The following is a 16,187-nucleotide window of genomic DNA, read 5'->3' on the forward strand; positions in this document are numbered from 1 at the left end:
CACCAAGAAGGGTCTCGTCAGCGACCCGTTCGGCACGAGGCGTAAAGGAGCACAGCGAGCTCGTTGGCCGGATCAAGTGGAGTTAAACCTGTCGGAGATCGGATGCAGCCGTGGACGGAAAACTGCAGCCCTAGACCGAGTTTCCTGGAAACTGATTGAATCCTGCTCAATCCTGAGCAGGCCAAGAAGAAGAAGAAGAAGATTTAAAATACAAAAAGTTACAAAAGACCACAGTACCCTCCAACTCAAAGTAAACATTTGTCATCATAAACTCATACAACAGTACATATGAAACACCATAATGGGATAAATTTTATAACAATTTTCTTGTTTATTTTGTCACTGTCTTGTGTTATTACTCATGCAGTTAGAAGGTAAAGGTTGCTGGAGCATCGTCCACCAGCCATCGCCTGTCGGTAGTTGGTTTTGTTTTTGTTATGTACGAATAAAATATTTGTCATGTACTCTCTACATTAATGACTATCGTCTCGCGGCGCTCACCCTTTGCGCTTTGCGTATTTGCATGCATGCTGGCGATCTCTACTACCGCACCTTGAACAATTATTGGATGCAGGGGGGGGGGGGGGGGTTGTTTTTTGTTGTTGTTGTTGCACGAAACGTAATCTAAAACATCATTACAAACAGCATTATGGTCACAGGTTGCAGATTTGGCAAAAAGGACGTGTTTGGATGGTAACGAACAAGAAGCAGCATTCTCGGGGCTTGTTTGGCTATCTGTAGGTGTATCAATCTCAATTCGGTTTGTTACGTCACCTTTTTTTCACTGTTTCTCGCTCCTGCTTTGGTGACATATTCTAGTGCCCCAAGTACCACCACGCCATTGATTATTTTATTAGCTAGCTTAAAAACCATTCTCCGTTGCATGCTTTCTGGTTCATCTTTCGATTTCAAGTCTGTACGCTTTGCTTCTAATGTTTGCTTATCGTTCTAACAGTTTTGTCAGTTGCCTTAAGAATAGAGAGCGCAAGCTGGAATGGAGCAGAAGCGTAATGCTCAAGAATTAATTGGCAATTGGAAAGGGAAACAAATGAACTTGTCTGCTACCGCAAACATTAAACTTTAAGATGGAAGTTTTTTTTTCTTTTCTAAGAAATTGAGGGAAAGTAACAAATAAAATACACCTCGTGTTCTAATACTTCGTACTAAATTAACATTAATATAAGAAACGTAACCATACTATACTAATCACTCGCCATTTTCTTTTTGTAGGGAGTTTAAAAAAAAATGGAAGCAATATCCTTATCCTTTCTTCTTAACTATAAACAAATACTTCCAGCAAGTACGTACACCCAACATCAGCGCCCACACTTTGTATTTCAATTGACAGCGGATCGGTTCCGATACGTGCTTTGTTCGCCTTTCTCAGGATCGATGTAGTACAACAGTTCCAGCAGTACTGCATCCACTTCTGCACACCCATTTCGGAAAGGACAACGAAGTGAAAATCAAAATTTTTGCTCCAAAGCAACCACTGCAATTTATCATTCATGGAGGGATTGTATGCTTTTAGTTTTCGACTCACACACACACACACACACACACACACACACACACACCGGACCAAGTCGACATGTCTGGTGTGGAAAAAAACTAAACAATGAAGCCGTATGGTGCGTTGCTTGCCTACATGTCGGCTACTTGATGTCGACTACTTCTGGCTGTGTTTCAGCAGCACACAAACACGCGCACCTACACAGGCTGAAGCGTACATATACACCACAGACCCATTTTAAATATTACCGAATGGTGCCAACCATTATGCGTGATGCTACCATACCATGTGTTGTGTCTGACCTGTCGTTGTGTTAAGATTTAAAATCCAGCATCCAGCGTACGAGCAGGATATATGGGTAGGGGGGTTAGCTTGCTTTGTTGTCAACAAATTATTGCACGATGGTGGTGGTACATGTTTCCTTTCGTATTATAGAGTACTTCAGTTTTGGCAATTTCGTTCAGTTAGTTTGGCTGTGGCGTATGTGTGCGCGTGTTTTCTGACTAATTATTAATCTACGATAAAGATGTACATTTGATTAAATCTTCTATTCTCTTGTAGCCATGGGAACGCAATCGATACTTAAAATACTCTGTTCCCCAACTGTTTTGCATATCGATCAAGGATCAACGCTGAGTCGCCGTATATGTTTGCTGCTGCAAGCACAGCGTAATTCCCCCCTTTCTGCTACGTTCTTTTTCTTCTTCTTGGCTTAACGACCTCTCTAAAGGTCATATGCCGGCCATCGAAAATGGCTTTCTGACTGCCGATACCACGCGTAGTTGGTTAGTCAGTCCTCACTACGGGGGAACCGGTCCGGATGGGATTTGAACCACGGTCCTGCCGTTTGAAGACCGGCGCCGCTGTCGCCTATACCACCGGGCCGCCCCAAGATCAGCTACGTTAAAAGCTCTATAAATGAAGCTATGACGGAGACGGAGGTTGAAGATGTTTGAAAAGGTTTGTAAATTGTTTTAGTGTTCTAGTTCACTAGCAGAAGAAAGCACGGAAGGGCTGGGCAAGTTGGGTATAGTTTTGTTTGTCTGTCAGCAAAACTCGTGTAACTGAATTTTTTTTCTATAAATGAACTATCATTAATATTGATTATTTGTTTCGTTTCACTACTGCAATGCAAGCGAAACAATCGCTATCAAGGGCGGAAATGAATAGAATAATCTTTTCCTTTATCTGCACCATGCTAGTTTGTTTGTGTATTTTTCTTTTCATGGAATGAATTGGCTGCGACCCTTTTTGTTTGAAGTGTTTTAAAGAGAGACTAGTTTCATAGAAAACTGAAATGGGCAAATCAGCTCGTTCTACTCTAAACTGCTACGAGATGCTTCTATGACATAAATGTGATTCTGAACCAGCCTCAGCGTTTCATACGCATTGTTACAGTGCCTTTGCCCTTTCTTTTTCTATGTTGGGTCAATGTTTTTTTTTGTTTTTTAGCTTGCTCGCTTGGAAGAGTTCAGTTGTATGGTTTTGGTTTTGTAATAAAGTTTGAAATTTGTAAGTAATTTTATCATTCTCTTGATGTATGTTATTAGTTTGTGTGTGTGTATTTCACTCATTGTCAAGTAACTGGTATTTTAGCTAAGATTTTGGTAGCTTAAGAAAAAGTCGTATTTATTTTTGTTATGTTTTTTTTTAAGATATCAGTGAATTTTGCTTAGTTTCTGTTAGCCTTTTTGTCTAAGCTTTCTGTTTTTCCGAAATTATTACACTTTAGGTAAAGTTGCTCTATCTTTCTATGCCCGCGGGTGTCTCTGTTTGTTCATTATCTCTTGCACACCGTTCCAGTTCCAGCATAACAGCATTTTGCTCTAAATTAACTTTCTTACTCTAATATATGCATTAAATGTTGCTACGTTCGTTCAATGAGATTCAAAATATATTGGCACATTTTATCCACCACACCACACCACACACACACACAGGACCAGCACATCTCACGGTACGGACAAACATCGACGATGAACGTGAAACAATAACATTTAGATAACGATTAAACACAAACATTGCTGCTGAACAGTCCGACGTAATAGCCGGTACCGTTCCAAAATCGTGTTACATCTGCACAATGCTGCTTTGTCCGGGAGTTTTCTTTAACATTTTTAGCTTTTCCCGCGATGCAGTGCGTGCGATTGTGCCTTGTCCATTAAGGAAAGAATATGGATAAGGTTAGCAGGAACGAAACCTTCTCTTTGACTTGTGTTACGCTATTGAATTCAATGAAATCTTTGATTTGCTGTGCTCACGATTTCGAAGAAGCATCCAGCATTTTACCTCATAAGCTTCCATTCACTTGTGACCTTTCTCTCCGCAACGGCACGCAAGGACGTTATCTTCTTTGGCCATCGTTTGCGCAACGATAATACAAAAAAAACTGTAAAGTTTAGTTGTTCGTTTGCCGAAAGATCCATTGCAGAAGGTGTGCGAAAAGAGTTCCTTCTCTAGAAAGGATTCTTCTTTCCCCGTTGCGAGCCGTTTTTTTTTCCTCGGCAATCCCGCATTGCTGGATTGCTGGTCCGGGCTAAAAGGACGGCCTTTGGCGGAGACACACGAAAGTTATTGGTTCGGTGTCGAACGAGTATCCCCGGAGGAGAAGGCTACGGTCACAAGCTGCTGAGTAAAATGTAGTTGTGCTGTTTTAGCCGAGTTTCGTCATGATCTTGTATTGGACAAAAAGACTGACTTTTGAGAGTCCTGTCCCCACGAAAATTCCCTCGACTTATTCAGCATCAATTTATGTGCGGATGGTTATCGGAATGTGGCTCGTCCAGTCTCAGTATCCTGTCGCTATTACCATCGCTTGCAAGTTTTATTCTTATCCAGGCAATGGTTTGTTGGATACGGATCTTTAATTTCCGACCCGTATTGTACTGATTCGTTGAAACGATGCATCCCGATTGTGCGTAAAAGTTGATTTTTTTTTAAATTCACACAAACCGGTTCCTCGATTTCCGCTCGTTCACTGTTGTAGTCAAAAGAGCTTTCACAATATTTGTATTTAGGAGAAAATTAGTAGCAACAGTCTGTGCATAAACATCAGCGCAATTACATACCATTTGGAACAACGAAATTTTGCACTTACATTTACGTTCGTAGCTATCGTAACACTAGTTCACATACTTCGTTCGTATGTCTCGTTGAAAAGGCTTCCTAACATGCGGGCGGGGATTTTTTGGAGGGAGTTTCTTTATTGATTTAATTAATTTTTAATGTTGTTTGCTCCAACTAACGTTCGACACGGCTCTCTGCTTATATTTGTCAATAACGCCTGTGTCCGCCTGCGCTCGCACACAGGCACATTCCAAACGGAAACAGTGTCATATCATATTGTACTTAAAAAATGCAGAACAAGAAACAGAACAGAAATAAGGTATCAAATACTTCCCGACAATCTACTCTATCCACTAGTTACACAACTTCACATTTGGCCGTGGCATGGTGTCGGGGTGCGAATGATCGACTGTATGGCCAAGGATCAAAGCGAATACTGGTCGCAATCGCGTACAGGGGTCGCTCGCCATCGTTTTCTCATCGCCAGTTTCCACCACTCCCAGTATCCACCCACAACGCCCATACTCACGCACAACACACCTCCGGTGCTCCCTGGTTGGGAACGGCGGTTGGTACTCGTTGCGCTCCTCATCATTACTGTATCAGCGGCGCGTTCTGCGAGTCTCCAAAGTCCACCGTGTAGTACATATCGTTCTCCAAATTCATCGGCAATGGTTTGTTGATTATCCGTTCCGGCTGGAGCCCGGCGTACGAGTTGGGCAGCTGGTGTGCGTAATTGTAGTTCGGGTTCGTGTGGCTCTGGTGGTGGTGCGGTTGCTGCTGATGTCCTTTGCCGCTGAGCCAGTGACGATTGGCGCTGGCAGGCTTCGCCCGGCGTCCGAAAATGGGAATGAGCTGACGGTGCTTGGTGGCAAAGTGCCGGTAGCTCTGGTGCACCTTGCAGTGACATGCGGTTACCTAGGTGAGGTAAGGTGTATGGTACGTGAAACGAGAAAAGGGTGCGATTATGTTTGCTCGCCGGTAGGTGGGACAGCAATAAGCGGGTTATTTGAACCGGTACTTTTTATTCAATGGAAGAAATTTTTAAGCTTTAATCAAATAAAATACTGTTGGAATTTGTTAAAAACAATTTTTTTTATTAATTATTTTGTTATACTTGAGGATAATAAATTAAAAATGTAACCTGCAAAACATCGTATCAACAAGTTATAATTTTTATAATGTTGTTCCATAACTGTAGCTATTTGATCACAGCTATCACTTATGATGAATAGTCACTTAAAATGTTGAGAAAACAAACGATAAGATATAATGCAACACCCTACTCAATATTAACGCACTTTTCCTCCATAGAACCAACGTGTTCGTTTCCCGTGAGATAATGAAATGGAATGGGCCAAAGGAGGATTATTATTTTCTTTCGCTTGTTGCTCGACACGCAAACCCCGGTCCCGGTGGACGCGCGCTTTCTTTGTAGCAAAGTTATTGACTTTTATCAGCAATCGATAGCCGCCGATAACTAATGAGCGACGATGCTCGCTCATGTTTGCGCTTCGCGTTCCCGATGAGTAATAAATTGCTGTTTCGCAACCCAACCTTCACGTCGGTGGGAAAATGGCAAAAATGCGATTGATGGAACGTGTCCCGGGGCATGCTACGAACCGCCGGTACGCTTCCTTGTGCGCGTAGAAGGAAAATAAAAACCCCGTGAGAAAGCTTACCAAACCCCGCAACCCGTACTTACCACGATTGCCACTATCAAAATGGCGGTGGCCAGCGTCCCGGCCGCAATGTACGCATTGTGTAGCTCGATCGCACTGTTGTGTTTGCCGGTGTGTGCTACAACACCGTCGTCCCCGTACATGGTGCTGCCGCTAATGGCACGCAGCCCGTTCTGATTGGTGAGCGTGTCGGACAGCATCTCGCTCGAGCTTACCATTGTATCGATGACGAAGTTTTCTGTGCGGAGGTTAAAGCGAACGTAATGATATCATAACACCCGTGAGATTAGGAAAGTTTTTGCCCGTACACGGTACAGGCAGGGAGTGCCGATTGCCGAGATCGCCTCCCAAAAAAAAAAAAAAAATGGCACAGCCTTTGGGAAGGATTTGGCCAACAGCAAACAAAAAAAAAGGAAGAAGAAAATCTACTCGAGAACTGAACGGGTCACACTCCCTCTGGAGCACTCTGGAGATGTGAAGCGGCAACTGTTTAATTTCGTTCGGTGAAAGTTTCTTGAAAAATGGTTAACTTGCTTTTGGCGTAATCCACCAGGATAGCACTCCAATTTGTTTGGTTCCTTCGAGAATTCACTTTCGACGAGAGCAGGACGAACAAATGCGAACGAACGAAATATCATGAAAATCGATACATTTTCAGCAGCATTGGAGTGCATTGAATGTGTGCACGTAAAGGATTTTTGTTTGTTTGTTTCGATCAAAGATTATAAAAATGCAAATGTTATGTAAAACCTAGCTTACCTAGGCCTGGAACTCAAGACAAAAGTAATCTTCATTAAAATGTAAGCATTCCGCTTTCAAGCTGTTCAATTCTCGATCGATTGGCTTCCTTTGAAAATGATAATTTGGAGCGTTGAGCTCTTACCTTCACACATTTTGCCGGTAAATCCTGGACGACAGGCACAGTAGAATGATTCCTCCGTTGTCCAGCAGGTGCCACCATTGGCGCATGGGTTCACGTTGCACAGCTGTTGTAGATGGGGCGAGTGATTGTATGTTAAGGATTGAAGTCAAATACGTGTGTGTGTTTGTGTACAACTCTATGAATACGGTTCAGCGGGATGAGTATATGAGGTTTTTTTTTTCTTCTATTCTTCTCCTCCATCTGATCCCTTATTTAATGACCTGACAAAGGGTTTCGATCATCTGGTTTGCATTTTCTATGACCCTTCAAAAGTGTATCCGGTATCCTCCCAGTGTTCTGATGATTGTCGGCAAATGCTGGGCAAGATTCTTGGGTCCACTCGACGTGGATAATATGTGGAGCTCGGAGGCATATGGGGCAGCATGGTACAGGAAAAAGATGGAATCGATTGCTATCGTTCTCAAGGGTTTTGCTTGGTTGATTTCGGCTTCTGATACATCCCTATCGTTTGGGGACAAAAGCGTATCTCTCTGCATTTAACGCACCACTTGGTGCGTAGAGAATGACCATCATTAAGTTGGGTATGTTTTTAATCTGTTTGTGTCACATGTCTGGTAATATACATGTTTCACAGTGAACTGCTCTTAACACGATAACCTTGTATTAAGAGATTATTATAGTAGACGTATCGTAAAAAGAGTGTTCGAACTTATACCAGTAGAAAATATATGATTGGATTAGACAACAATTAAATTCTTGTCATACCTCTATCCAAATATTCATCATTTGTCCCGATGTAATAAAATAACATTTTTATTCCTGTCACCGATCTCTTGTTCCACATTTTTTTCACGCCTGTTCCGATTGACTTTAAGCTCACAAAAACCGCCATAATGAAAATGTTGACATACACACTTTGTTGTTAAAGTAAAAACGTACATATCGTCATCGTGCGGCGTCGTTTGCCGAGCAAAAAGGCCGTTAAAATCCATACTCTAACAATAAGACCAAAACCTCACGGATTTGATTTGTGTGCTCAGCATGGGAAGGCCAACTTTAAGCTTCACTGTGCTTTGCTACGAACGGCGTCGGCAAAAACAAACCCGATTGAAAAATCATCAAACTTGCACGGCATGGAACTGGAAGCGTGTAGCCGTGCTTGGATGGATGGTTGGTGAGAAAGGCTTAAAAGAAAAAACGGCCCCCAGATTAATTGGTTCGACACCGATGGCAAACAATGTGTCAAACCGACGGAAAAAGCTGATTTCGATTCATGAGAGCGTTAACGGTGATGTACTGATGCAAAAATCCGTGGTGGCTCATGTTTCAACAAACGCTGGCGTGATTCGTTTTATAATTTTTTTTTATTAGTCTTTGTATTTTTGAATTATTGCGTTGCGCTTTGATCGGTACGAAGATGTTTGATGCCAGTCGGCGGAACGGATGTGTAGGATTTCGGTAATGAAATGTAGCATGTAATCGGTGTATCTGGCAGTGGAGCAGAAGTACAAAGTATTATATTTCCACAGGTTTGTTAACCGGGAAATGGCATTTCCCGGGAGTTACATTCACTCGCACGAAATGCGATCGGTGCAATAAATCATCGCTGATGAAGATGGATTCATCCAATGATGATTTGTATCACGTATCACCAAGATGAGAAAAAAACATATGCACTGAATCGTAATGAGCAGTAGCAGTTCAAAGAACTCAATCAAACAAATTGAATGGAACTTTCATGTTCATGGGGTATTTTGCGTCCAGTCTAACCCATTCTACGCTACTCGAATAGAGAAAAATTTTAAAAATATTCATCGACTCAGAAACACAACGACACACTTTATTAAGCTCTACTAAAATTGTTCATATTTTACGCAAACGATTGAGCAGCTATACTTATGGATGTCCAAATCAACCAACTTACGTCCCAGCAGATGCAGCTCGAATGTCATCCACACTGGATTTGACACTTACCAATTACGTACATTCTTTTTTTAAACCTAAAACAAGCACAGCACTCACCTCAGACCATTTACCCCTTTCCTTCGCAATTAAAAACACTATTACCCTAAACACTATTAAATTACTCCTTGATTTCAAAATCTCAGATTACCGCAAAGCCGATTGGGTTAAATTTAAGACCAACATCATTAGATTTAACATACCGAGACGCATACTATCTGTTGGAAAAAAGAGTAGAACACCTAATATCCGAAGAACGGAATAAAACATGGGATATTACACTTGAATGCATTAAACCACAATAAAATAACAATAATTGGCTCTGGAAACTAGGAAGAACAATAAGAAATCAACAAGTAAACTTTAAAGATCACTTCGCGAATGCTCACAATTTAACTCACAGCAGATTCATTCTCATAGAACAGAAAAATTCCCAGAAAAACACTTAACTTAACCAACACTTAACCAAGAAAATCAGTTAGATCCATCCGAATTCATCAAACCAAAAGAGCTGATGAAGCTGATAAAAAATTAAAAAAAACAAAAAATCAACTGGTTGCGATAAAGTTACAACAAATGTATCAAAAGACTCCCGAGGAAGGCCATAATCTATCTAGTCCAAATATTTAACGCATGTCTAAAACATGGCTATTTTCCTATTACATGGAAAATTGCTAAAATAGTATCCATCGCCAAGGCTGGCAAGGACCGTACTCAACCGGAAAGCTACCGACCAATTAGTCTCTACTTCTACTAGGTAAATTTCTGGAAAAGCTTATTGCCTCCAGAATTCGATTGCATGGTGACAACCACAACATCATTCCTGATTCTCAGTTTGAGTTTCAACCTTCTCTCAGTACCACTCATCAGATTCACAGATTGAAAAACACCATTATCGATGATAGGTTGTTTAACAAATCTACAGGATTAATGCTATTAGATCACGAAAAAGCTTTTGACTCTCGTATATGGCACCAGGGACTTCTCCACCAGTTAATCAAACAATCGAAAAAAACATTGTACATATCGGAAAATCTGAATCATTGCCCTATGTACCAGTGGCCGGTGTACCACAAGGTAGCGTATTGTCGCCTTTATTATTCAATATTTATATAGCTGTAACAGGTTGGCTGATAAGTCCCCGGTCTAACAAAGAAAAACACATTTTTTTTGTCAAAATTCGTTTTTATTTTTCTACATAGTTCCCTTCAAGAGCGATACAACGATTATAACGACCTTCAAATTTTTTGATACCATTTTGGTAGTACTCCTTCGGTTTTGCCTCAAAATAGGCCTCAGTTTCGGCGACCACCTCTTCATTGCAGCCAAATTTTTTCCCTGCGAGCATCCTTTTGAGGTCTGAGAACAAGAAAAAGTCGCTGGGGGCCAGATCTGGAGAATACGGTGAGTGGGGAAGCAATTCGAAGCCCAATTCATGAATTTTTGCCATCGTTCTCAATGACTTGTGGCACGGTGCGTTGTCTTGGTGGAACAACACTTTTTTCTTCGTTCTTTTTTCGTTCGTCAAGCAACCAAAAGTTGCTTGACAAAAGACGCTCTGTCTCACAAACTAATTGAAATACAGACGTCAAATTTTGACACGAATCATTTGAAGGTTGGTGCTATATAAAAATAATATGCATTTAATACTAGCGGCGCCATCTATGTGTCAGACTGGGGACTTATCAGCCAACCTGTTAATACCAAACGCTGACGAGTTTGCAATCTCGTCTTCTGCAAAAAATCGTAAAGTAATTACTAAACATTTAAACAAAGCTCTAGAAACATATGCCCATTTGGAAACTGAAAAAAAATAGCTCAAAATCTGCATCAATCTTTATCCTAACGAAAATTTGTACGAGGAAACTACCACAAATCGAACTGTTGATGAGTCACGGGAATAGTCCTTGGAAAACAAACACAAAATACTTAGGCGTCTACTTTGACAAACGGTTTACTTTTAAAACAAATATTGAAAATATTCTAGTAAGAACGAACAAATCGAAATTGAATTTTAAAAACAAATTACTTGTATACAAGACATTTTTTCGACCAGTACGTATACGGTCCCAGCTTGGAAGAGCATAGCATTCTCATATCGTAAAAAATTACAAGTATTGCAGAACAAGATATTAAAAATGATCATGAATCCTCCTTGGTTCAATACTAGAGAGCTTCACAGAATTACAAACATAGCTACAATTGAATTTAATTTCAAGTAATTTAAGAACATTGAATCAGTTAGCTATGCTGGTTTTTCGTGGGTTTTTTTTTTGTGAATTTTATGACTAGCAAAAATAAAATAAAAAACAGCAATCGCTAACCAAAAAGAGTCAGTGAGGAAAGCAAACGGTGCGAACCCATTGTTAGTGAACAAAAATTTGTTAAACAGCGCTATAAATATTAAGTCCAAAATAAACTACTGCTGCTACTACTACTACTACTACTACTACTACTACTACTACTACTATACTTATGGATGTGGATGCTTACAACGCATCATCTGTTTTCGATTAACATCTCAGTCCACCGGAAGGAAAATCAAATTAGTAGCATAATCTTATAATTTGCTTCAATAAAGTACAACACATTGATCCTTTCAAAACTTACTCATCCATACAGTGAAAGTACCACAGCACATTCCACCCCAAAAACCCGGGATGCATGGGATAGCAATGGCAACACTCGCGGACGGGGACAAAAAACTAAACGATCAACCCGTGTCAGACGCAATCTAAATTCCTTGCGAGATGTTTTCATTCCTACATCGGTGTGTGATGGCGAGAAAAAGAAAAACGATTGCCCAGATGGAGAAATATTTCTTTCCATTTGTTTTCTGTTTATGTTATTCATTTTCCGATTCCGACTGGCGCTGGATGTTCCGTCCAGGAAGGAATAAATAACGATAGCAAAGGAGTGGCTTACAACCAAGTAGAAAAGAAGCAAAATACAACGAATTGAACATTTCGTAATTTCTTTTCCTCCTTTTTTTCCTTTTACTTGTCATTCCCATTTTTGCCACGATGTGGCACACCATAAGCGTTCAACTTCCGGTTGAGGAGAGAGAGAGAGAGAGAGAGAGAGAGAGAAAAAAAAGGAAACCGCCACATAGCATCGACGAGTTTATCGAATCGAAGAAAATGCGACGTCAAGTCACTGGTACCCGACAGGCGACGGTGTTCCAAAAAAAAAAGGGAAGATGATACTGATGACGATGTCGAAGTGGTTGACGATGATGACGTTGGTGAGCCAAGTGACAGTTCGGGAAGGGTTTTGGCATCGCAATCGACACTGGAATGTGGTAGAAGAACGAAAAAAAAAAAAACACCACCGTCCAGAACCGATGAAAGAACGGCGAGACTAAAGCTTTTGCGATGCATACAAATATGAAAGTTATATCTGATTTATTCGATGTCCAAGTATGTATGTATGGTTGGCATCAGCAAACCGTGAGTTGTTTATCGTACGACCTGGGGAGCTCGGAAAAATGTCGGACGTAGAACGAAGGCTACGGAAAAAAAGGGGACGGTGTGGGACAGTGCCATTTTCGCAACAGCAAATCAATACAGATTAAATCTCCCCGGGGAGTGCTGATGCGAAGCAAAATATGAAGCATCACAAGCATCGTCGGAGTCGGGGTAAAAGTGGTAAACAGTGCGATGGTGCTGGCCGTGTGTTTGCAAGAATTTGTATGTGCATCGATTCCCCGAGAGCATGAAGAACGTAGCAACGAAATCCCTTGACAAGGGTGTATTACATTTTTTTCTACCACTCAAGGATTCCGTAGCCGTGCCCGTGCCGCAGTACGCATTCGAGTGGCCATCGAATCGGTTTTGATGGAGATGAAACAAGATTCCACAGTTTCGACATGCAAATGATGCGGCATACGCAAAATTGAACGTATGACCGAACACGAGCTATATCTCACCTGAGCTTCTGATTGGGTCAGAAGCATTCGAAGGTGAACTTGAGAAATTCAACTACCCGAGTACTTCAACATACTGTGTTCTTGGGGACAGTAAAACAGACTCACTTCTAGTGATTTGTTTTTCGTATTTTCCATGTATGAAATGTTTCAGAATGGTGTTTAAGGCGTGATATTTCAGACGAAATCTGGTTCTTTCGGAAGGAGTCATATAACATCCCGGTGGTGTTTGGTGCCCTTAGCTGCTAACACTAAAGGACTGATATCTAATCGAATGTTGAATCCAGCTACTACCAGCTTCAGTTGGTAATATTAAGTTCAGGCAACCAGAAACGGCAAAACACGGCCGTCAGGGTTGTTAAACCAAAGAAAAAGTAACTGAATAAAACATAGCAAACACACTACATTACACGTACAAATAACGAATAGCTTGGAAAAGAATATAATTTTAGCAAAAGCCATAAAATCTCAGGTGAATCTGCGCTTGTCCTCCACGTAAAATTTATCGAATGTTGCGTTGGAAAGACGCCTGTGTGAAGTCCATACAAAGATATATTTTTATGTAGTACGCGCAAAGCATCTCAACTCACACGACCTGCACAGCGACCGGGGAGAAGCAAGAGTAAGCCGGCAAGCTGAAAAATTCATTAAATATTTACACTGCTGCTCTGCACGTCTCGCATTCAATCTTACCAATCTTACCTACAAGAATAAAAGGCCCTTTCTTGTGTTAAATGTCATTCAATATCCACATGCGTCTAATCGTGTATTCACAGGTTATTTAATCAACATATATTGTGATGGATATGTGCCAGGAAGCTCGGCAGCTTATAAAAAGTTCCTATTTCCTCTATGGATCGGACGCAACGCTGCTGTAGAGCAAGGTGAACATGTGAAAGATGAGCACACTATCCGACAGGGGCTGTATTAACTTAAAATTAACACCATCATAAATTATTTTTCGTCCATCGTTTTATGAGCAAACACATGCCTTTCGTTTGGCCGATTGAAATTCTAGCCGTGTCGCTTGATCCGGTTCTACCGACGCAAAAGGGCACAGTTTTGAAGTGGGTTTTCCGAGGAAAAGGTTGATTTTACGCCTGTTTTTCTGGGGCTATCAAAAGGCAATAAGGAGAAATGCAGAGGAGGAACATAGGTTTTTTTTTTGTTGGTACGATCAAACTGATCCTGACAGCAAGAAAAACATTCACAACCTCAAAGTCCAACCTTTCCAACAAACGAAGTGGCGTAGGAAAACATCTTGGATCAGGATAGAAAAAGTTGAGTATGGTAGAAGGAAGAGCTGAATTGAAACACACGACTAACAGGAAAGCTTCTGGTCGTTCGGATGAAAGGTTTTAGGGGCTTTTGTGGGAGTGTTTCGGAAAGCGGATGGCGGTGAACGAGTTCGGTGTGGAACATGCTTCCACAGAGAAGAATAACAGGCCTCGGAAAATCTTTTTTGTATGGTGCTGGTTTATGGCACAAAGAGAACAATATATCTCACGGATAGGCGAAATATTTTCTCCCATTTAGGACGAAAAGTTGGTGTCGCCGGGCGATACCGGTGGTTTGGTTTGGCTGGCTGGCTAAATGGATGCGGCAAATGGATGCGGCCTGGTAAGTTTCCGCTGTGCGACCCTACGGTTCGGGACGTAAAGGTGACGGATGAGAAAGTCCAAACAATCGAACCAAACCGACAGGACAGAACCAACCAACCGACCGACCGACCGAACGGCCAGCTATAACAACAAAAACGGTTCTATCGCAAAAAAGCGGAAACGGCTTCCGAAGGTGGTTAGAATGAAACAAGCGGTGGCGAAAAAACCCGTCAGCGAGAGCAGAAAGAAGAACAAAAAAGCCAGTCAAATAACGAAAATAAGTGATTCCCATTTCCAGGTCCCTGGGTAAGCTGATTTATGTTTTAATCCTTTTTTCCGTTTCTACGCCCCCGGTCTTGCTGTTTGTGCTGGAAGCTGCTCCGGGAAATGAAAATGCCATCGATGGGTTCGGGGGCAGAAGAAGAAGCAGCAGGTGAGGAAGCAGGAAAAAAAGAGTAGTGAAAAAGTATAACCGAGATGAGGCGCGATGGAAGGGACAAAAAAGGGACCCGATGAAAATGGCCACAGCGGTTGACTGCCACACGGGTAAGTCATCCGCACTCATTCAATGATTTGATTTGTAGCACGGTCGGTTGACGGCTTGGGTACGCCTGGCCGGTTTACGAATTGAACCTTTGATTCTCGCATTCCTCGTACCATAAAGTAACCGTTGAACTAGTGTTTTTACTTCGGAACTGGCTTTGCTGGTAGTTTTAGACTGCATCAATAGAAGCTTTGCGGTTACACCTGCAACTGTGCTGGCACAAAAGAACCGTAGATAAAAAGATATTCTAAGCACAGCTGCAGCACGTCGTGCAGAGAATCTGGCGTAGAATGTTTAAAAAAAGACCTCTACCACACGGATATATCAGTGATGTGTGGATACGCTTGATGCACCGGGTTAAATTAACAACAAAGTCATTTAAGTTTAAATGGAGGCGCCCAGTCGTTTACTCTGAAAGCTCAGCTGCTTGGGAACTGAGCGCGGCGCCAAAGTCATGAATTTTAATTAGTTTTCAGCTGATTTCGTAAGGAGATATAGGATCATAATTATGCTACCTACCCACCTACTGCCACCGAGAAACTGCGGAACACGGAACTGTCCCGTTTGCCGGGAAGCAAGCGGAAGAATGTTGGTTCCAGAAATGCAGTGATGCAATCGGCACCGAACCGTGCACAGAGGGGATGTGAAAGTTTGCGGCAAAAAAAAAAGAAAAGAGTAGAATAGTGCCGAACAGCGCCGCGATGTAAACGAAAGCGGCTGGGCAACGGTAGGTTCCCGGATCGGATCCCGTAATAGCGGATAACACGCCACATAAATCAAACTAAATGACAAGATAATAGAGTGTAGAAGGAAATTTGATGAAAGAGACGAACATAGACGAAAACGGCAAACATTCTAGCATTACTGGTCCACCGTACGGGTAATGTGTAGTTGAGCAAAGCCACGGTGCGAAACTCGGCGCAAACTTGCTCAAAAAGTTTCCTCTATGCACCGACGGAAGCCGGAAACCTTCCTTTGCAGCCGGATATCCCAAGATGTTGCATCAACAAA

General features: G+C 41.8%; 1 protein-coding gene across 1 annotated transcript in view; it reads right to left on the reverse strand.

Moving 5' to 3' along the window:
• Positions 1-5,121: 5,121 nt before the first annotated feature.
• The window catches only part of LOC126563811 (uncharacterized), a 28,623-nt gene continuing 17,557 nt past the window's right edge, over positions 5,122-16,187 (reverse strand). Inside the window, exons 10-12 of the mRNA XM_050220560.1 lie at positions 7,145-7,247; positions 6,285-6,499; positions 5,122-5,497 (exon numbers count right to left, since the gene is read on the reverse strand). Coding sequence (XP_050076517.1) covers positions 5,174-5,497; positions 6,285-6,499; positions 7,145-7,247 — 642 coding nt within the window. The 3' untranslated portion in view covers positions 5,122-5,173. The remainder of the gene's footprint in view (positions 5,498-6,284; positions 6,500-7,144; positions 7,248-16,187) is intronic.

This window comes from Anopheles maculipalpis, chromosome 3RL (genome assembly GCF_943734695.1).
Source record: "Anopheles maculipalpis chromosome 3RL, idAnoMacuDA_375_x, whole genome shotgun sequence".
NCBI lineage: Eukaryota > Metazoa > Arthropoda > Insecta > Diptera > Culicidae > Anopheles > Anopheles maculipalpis.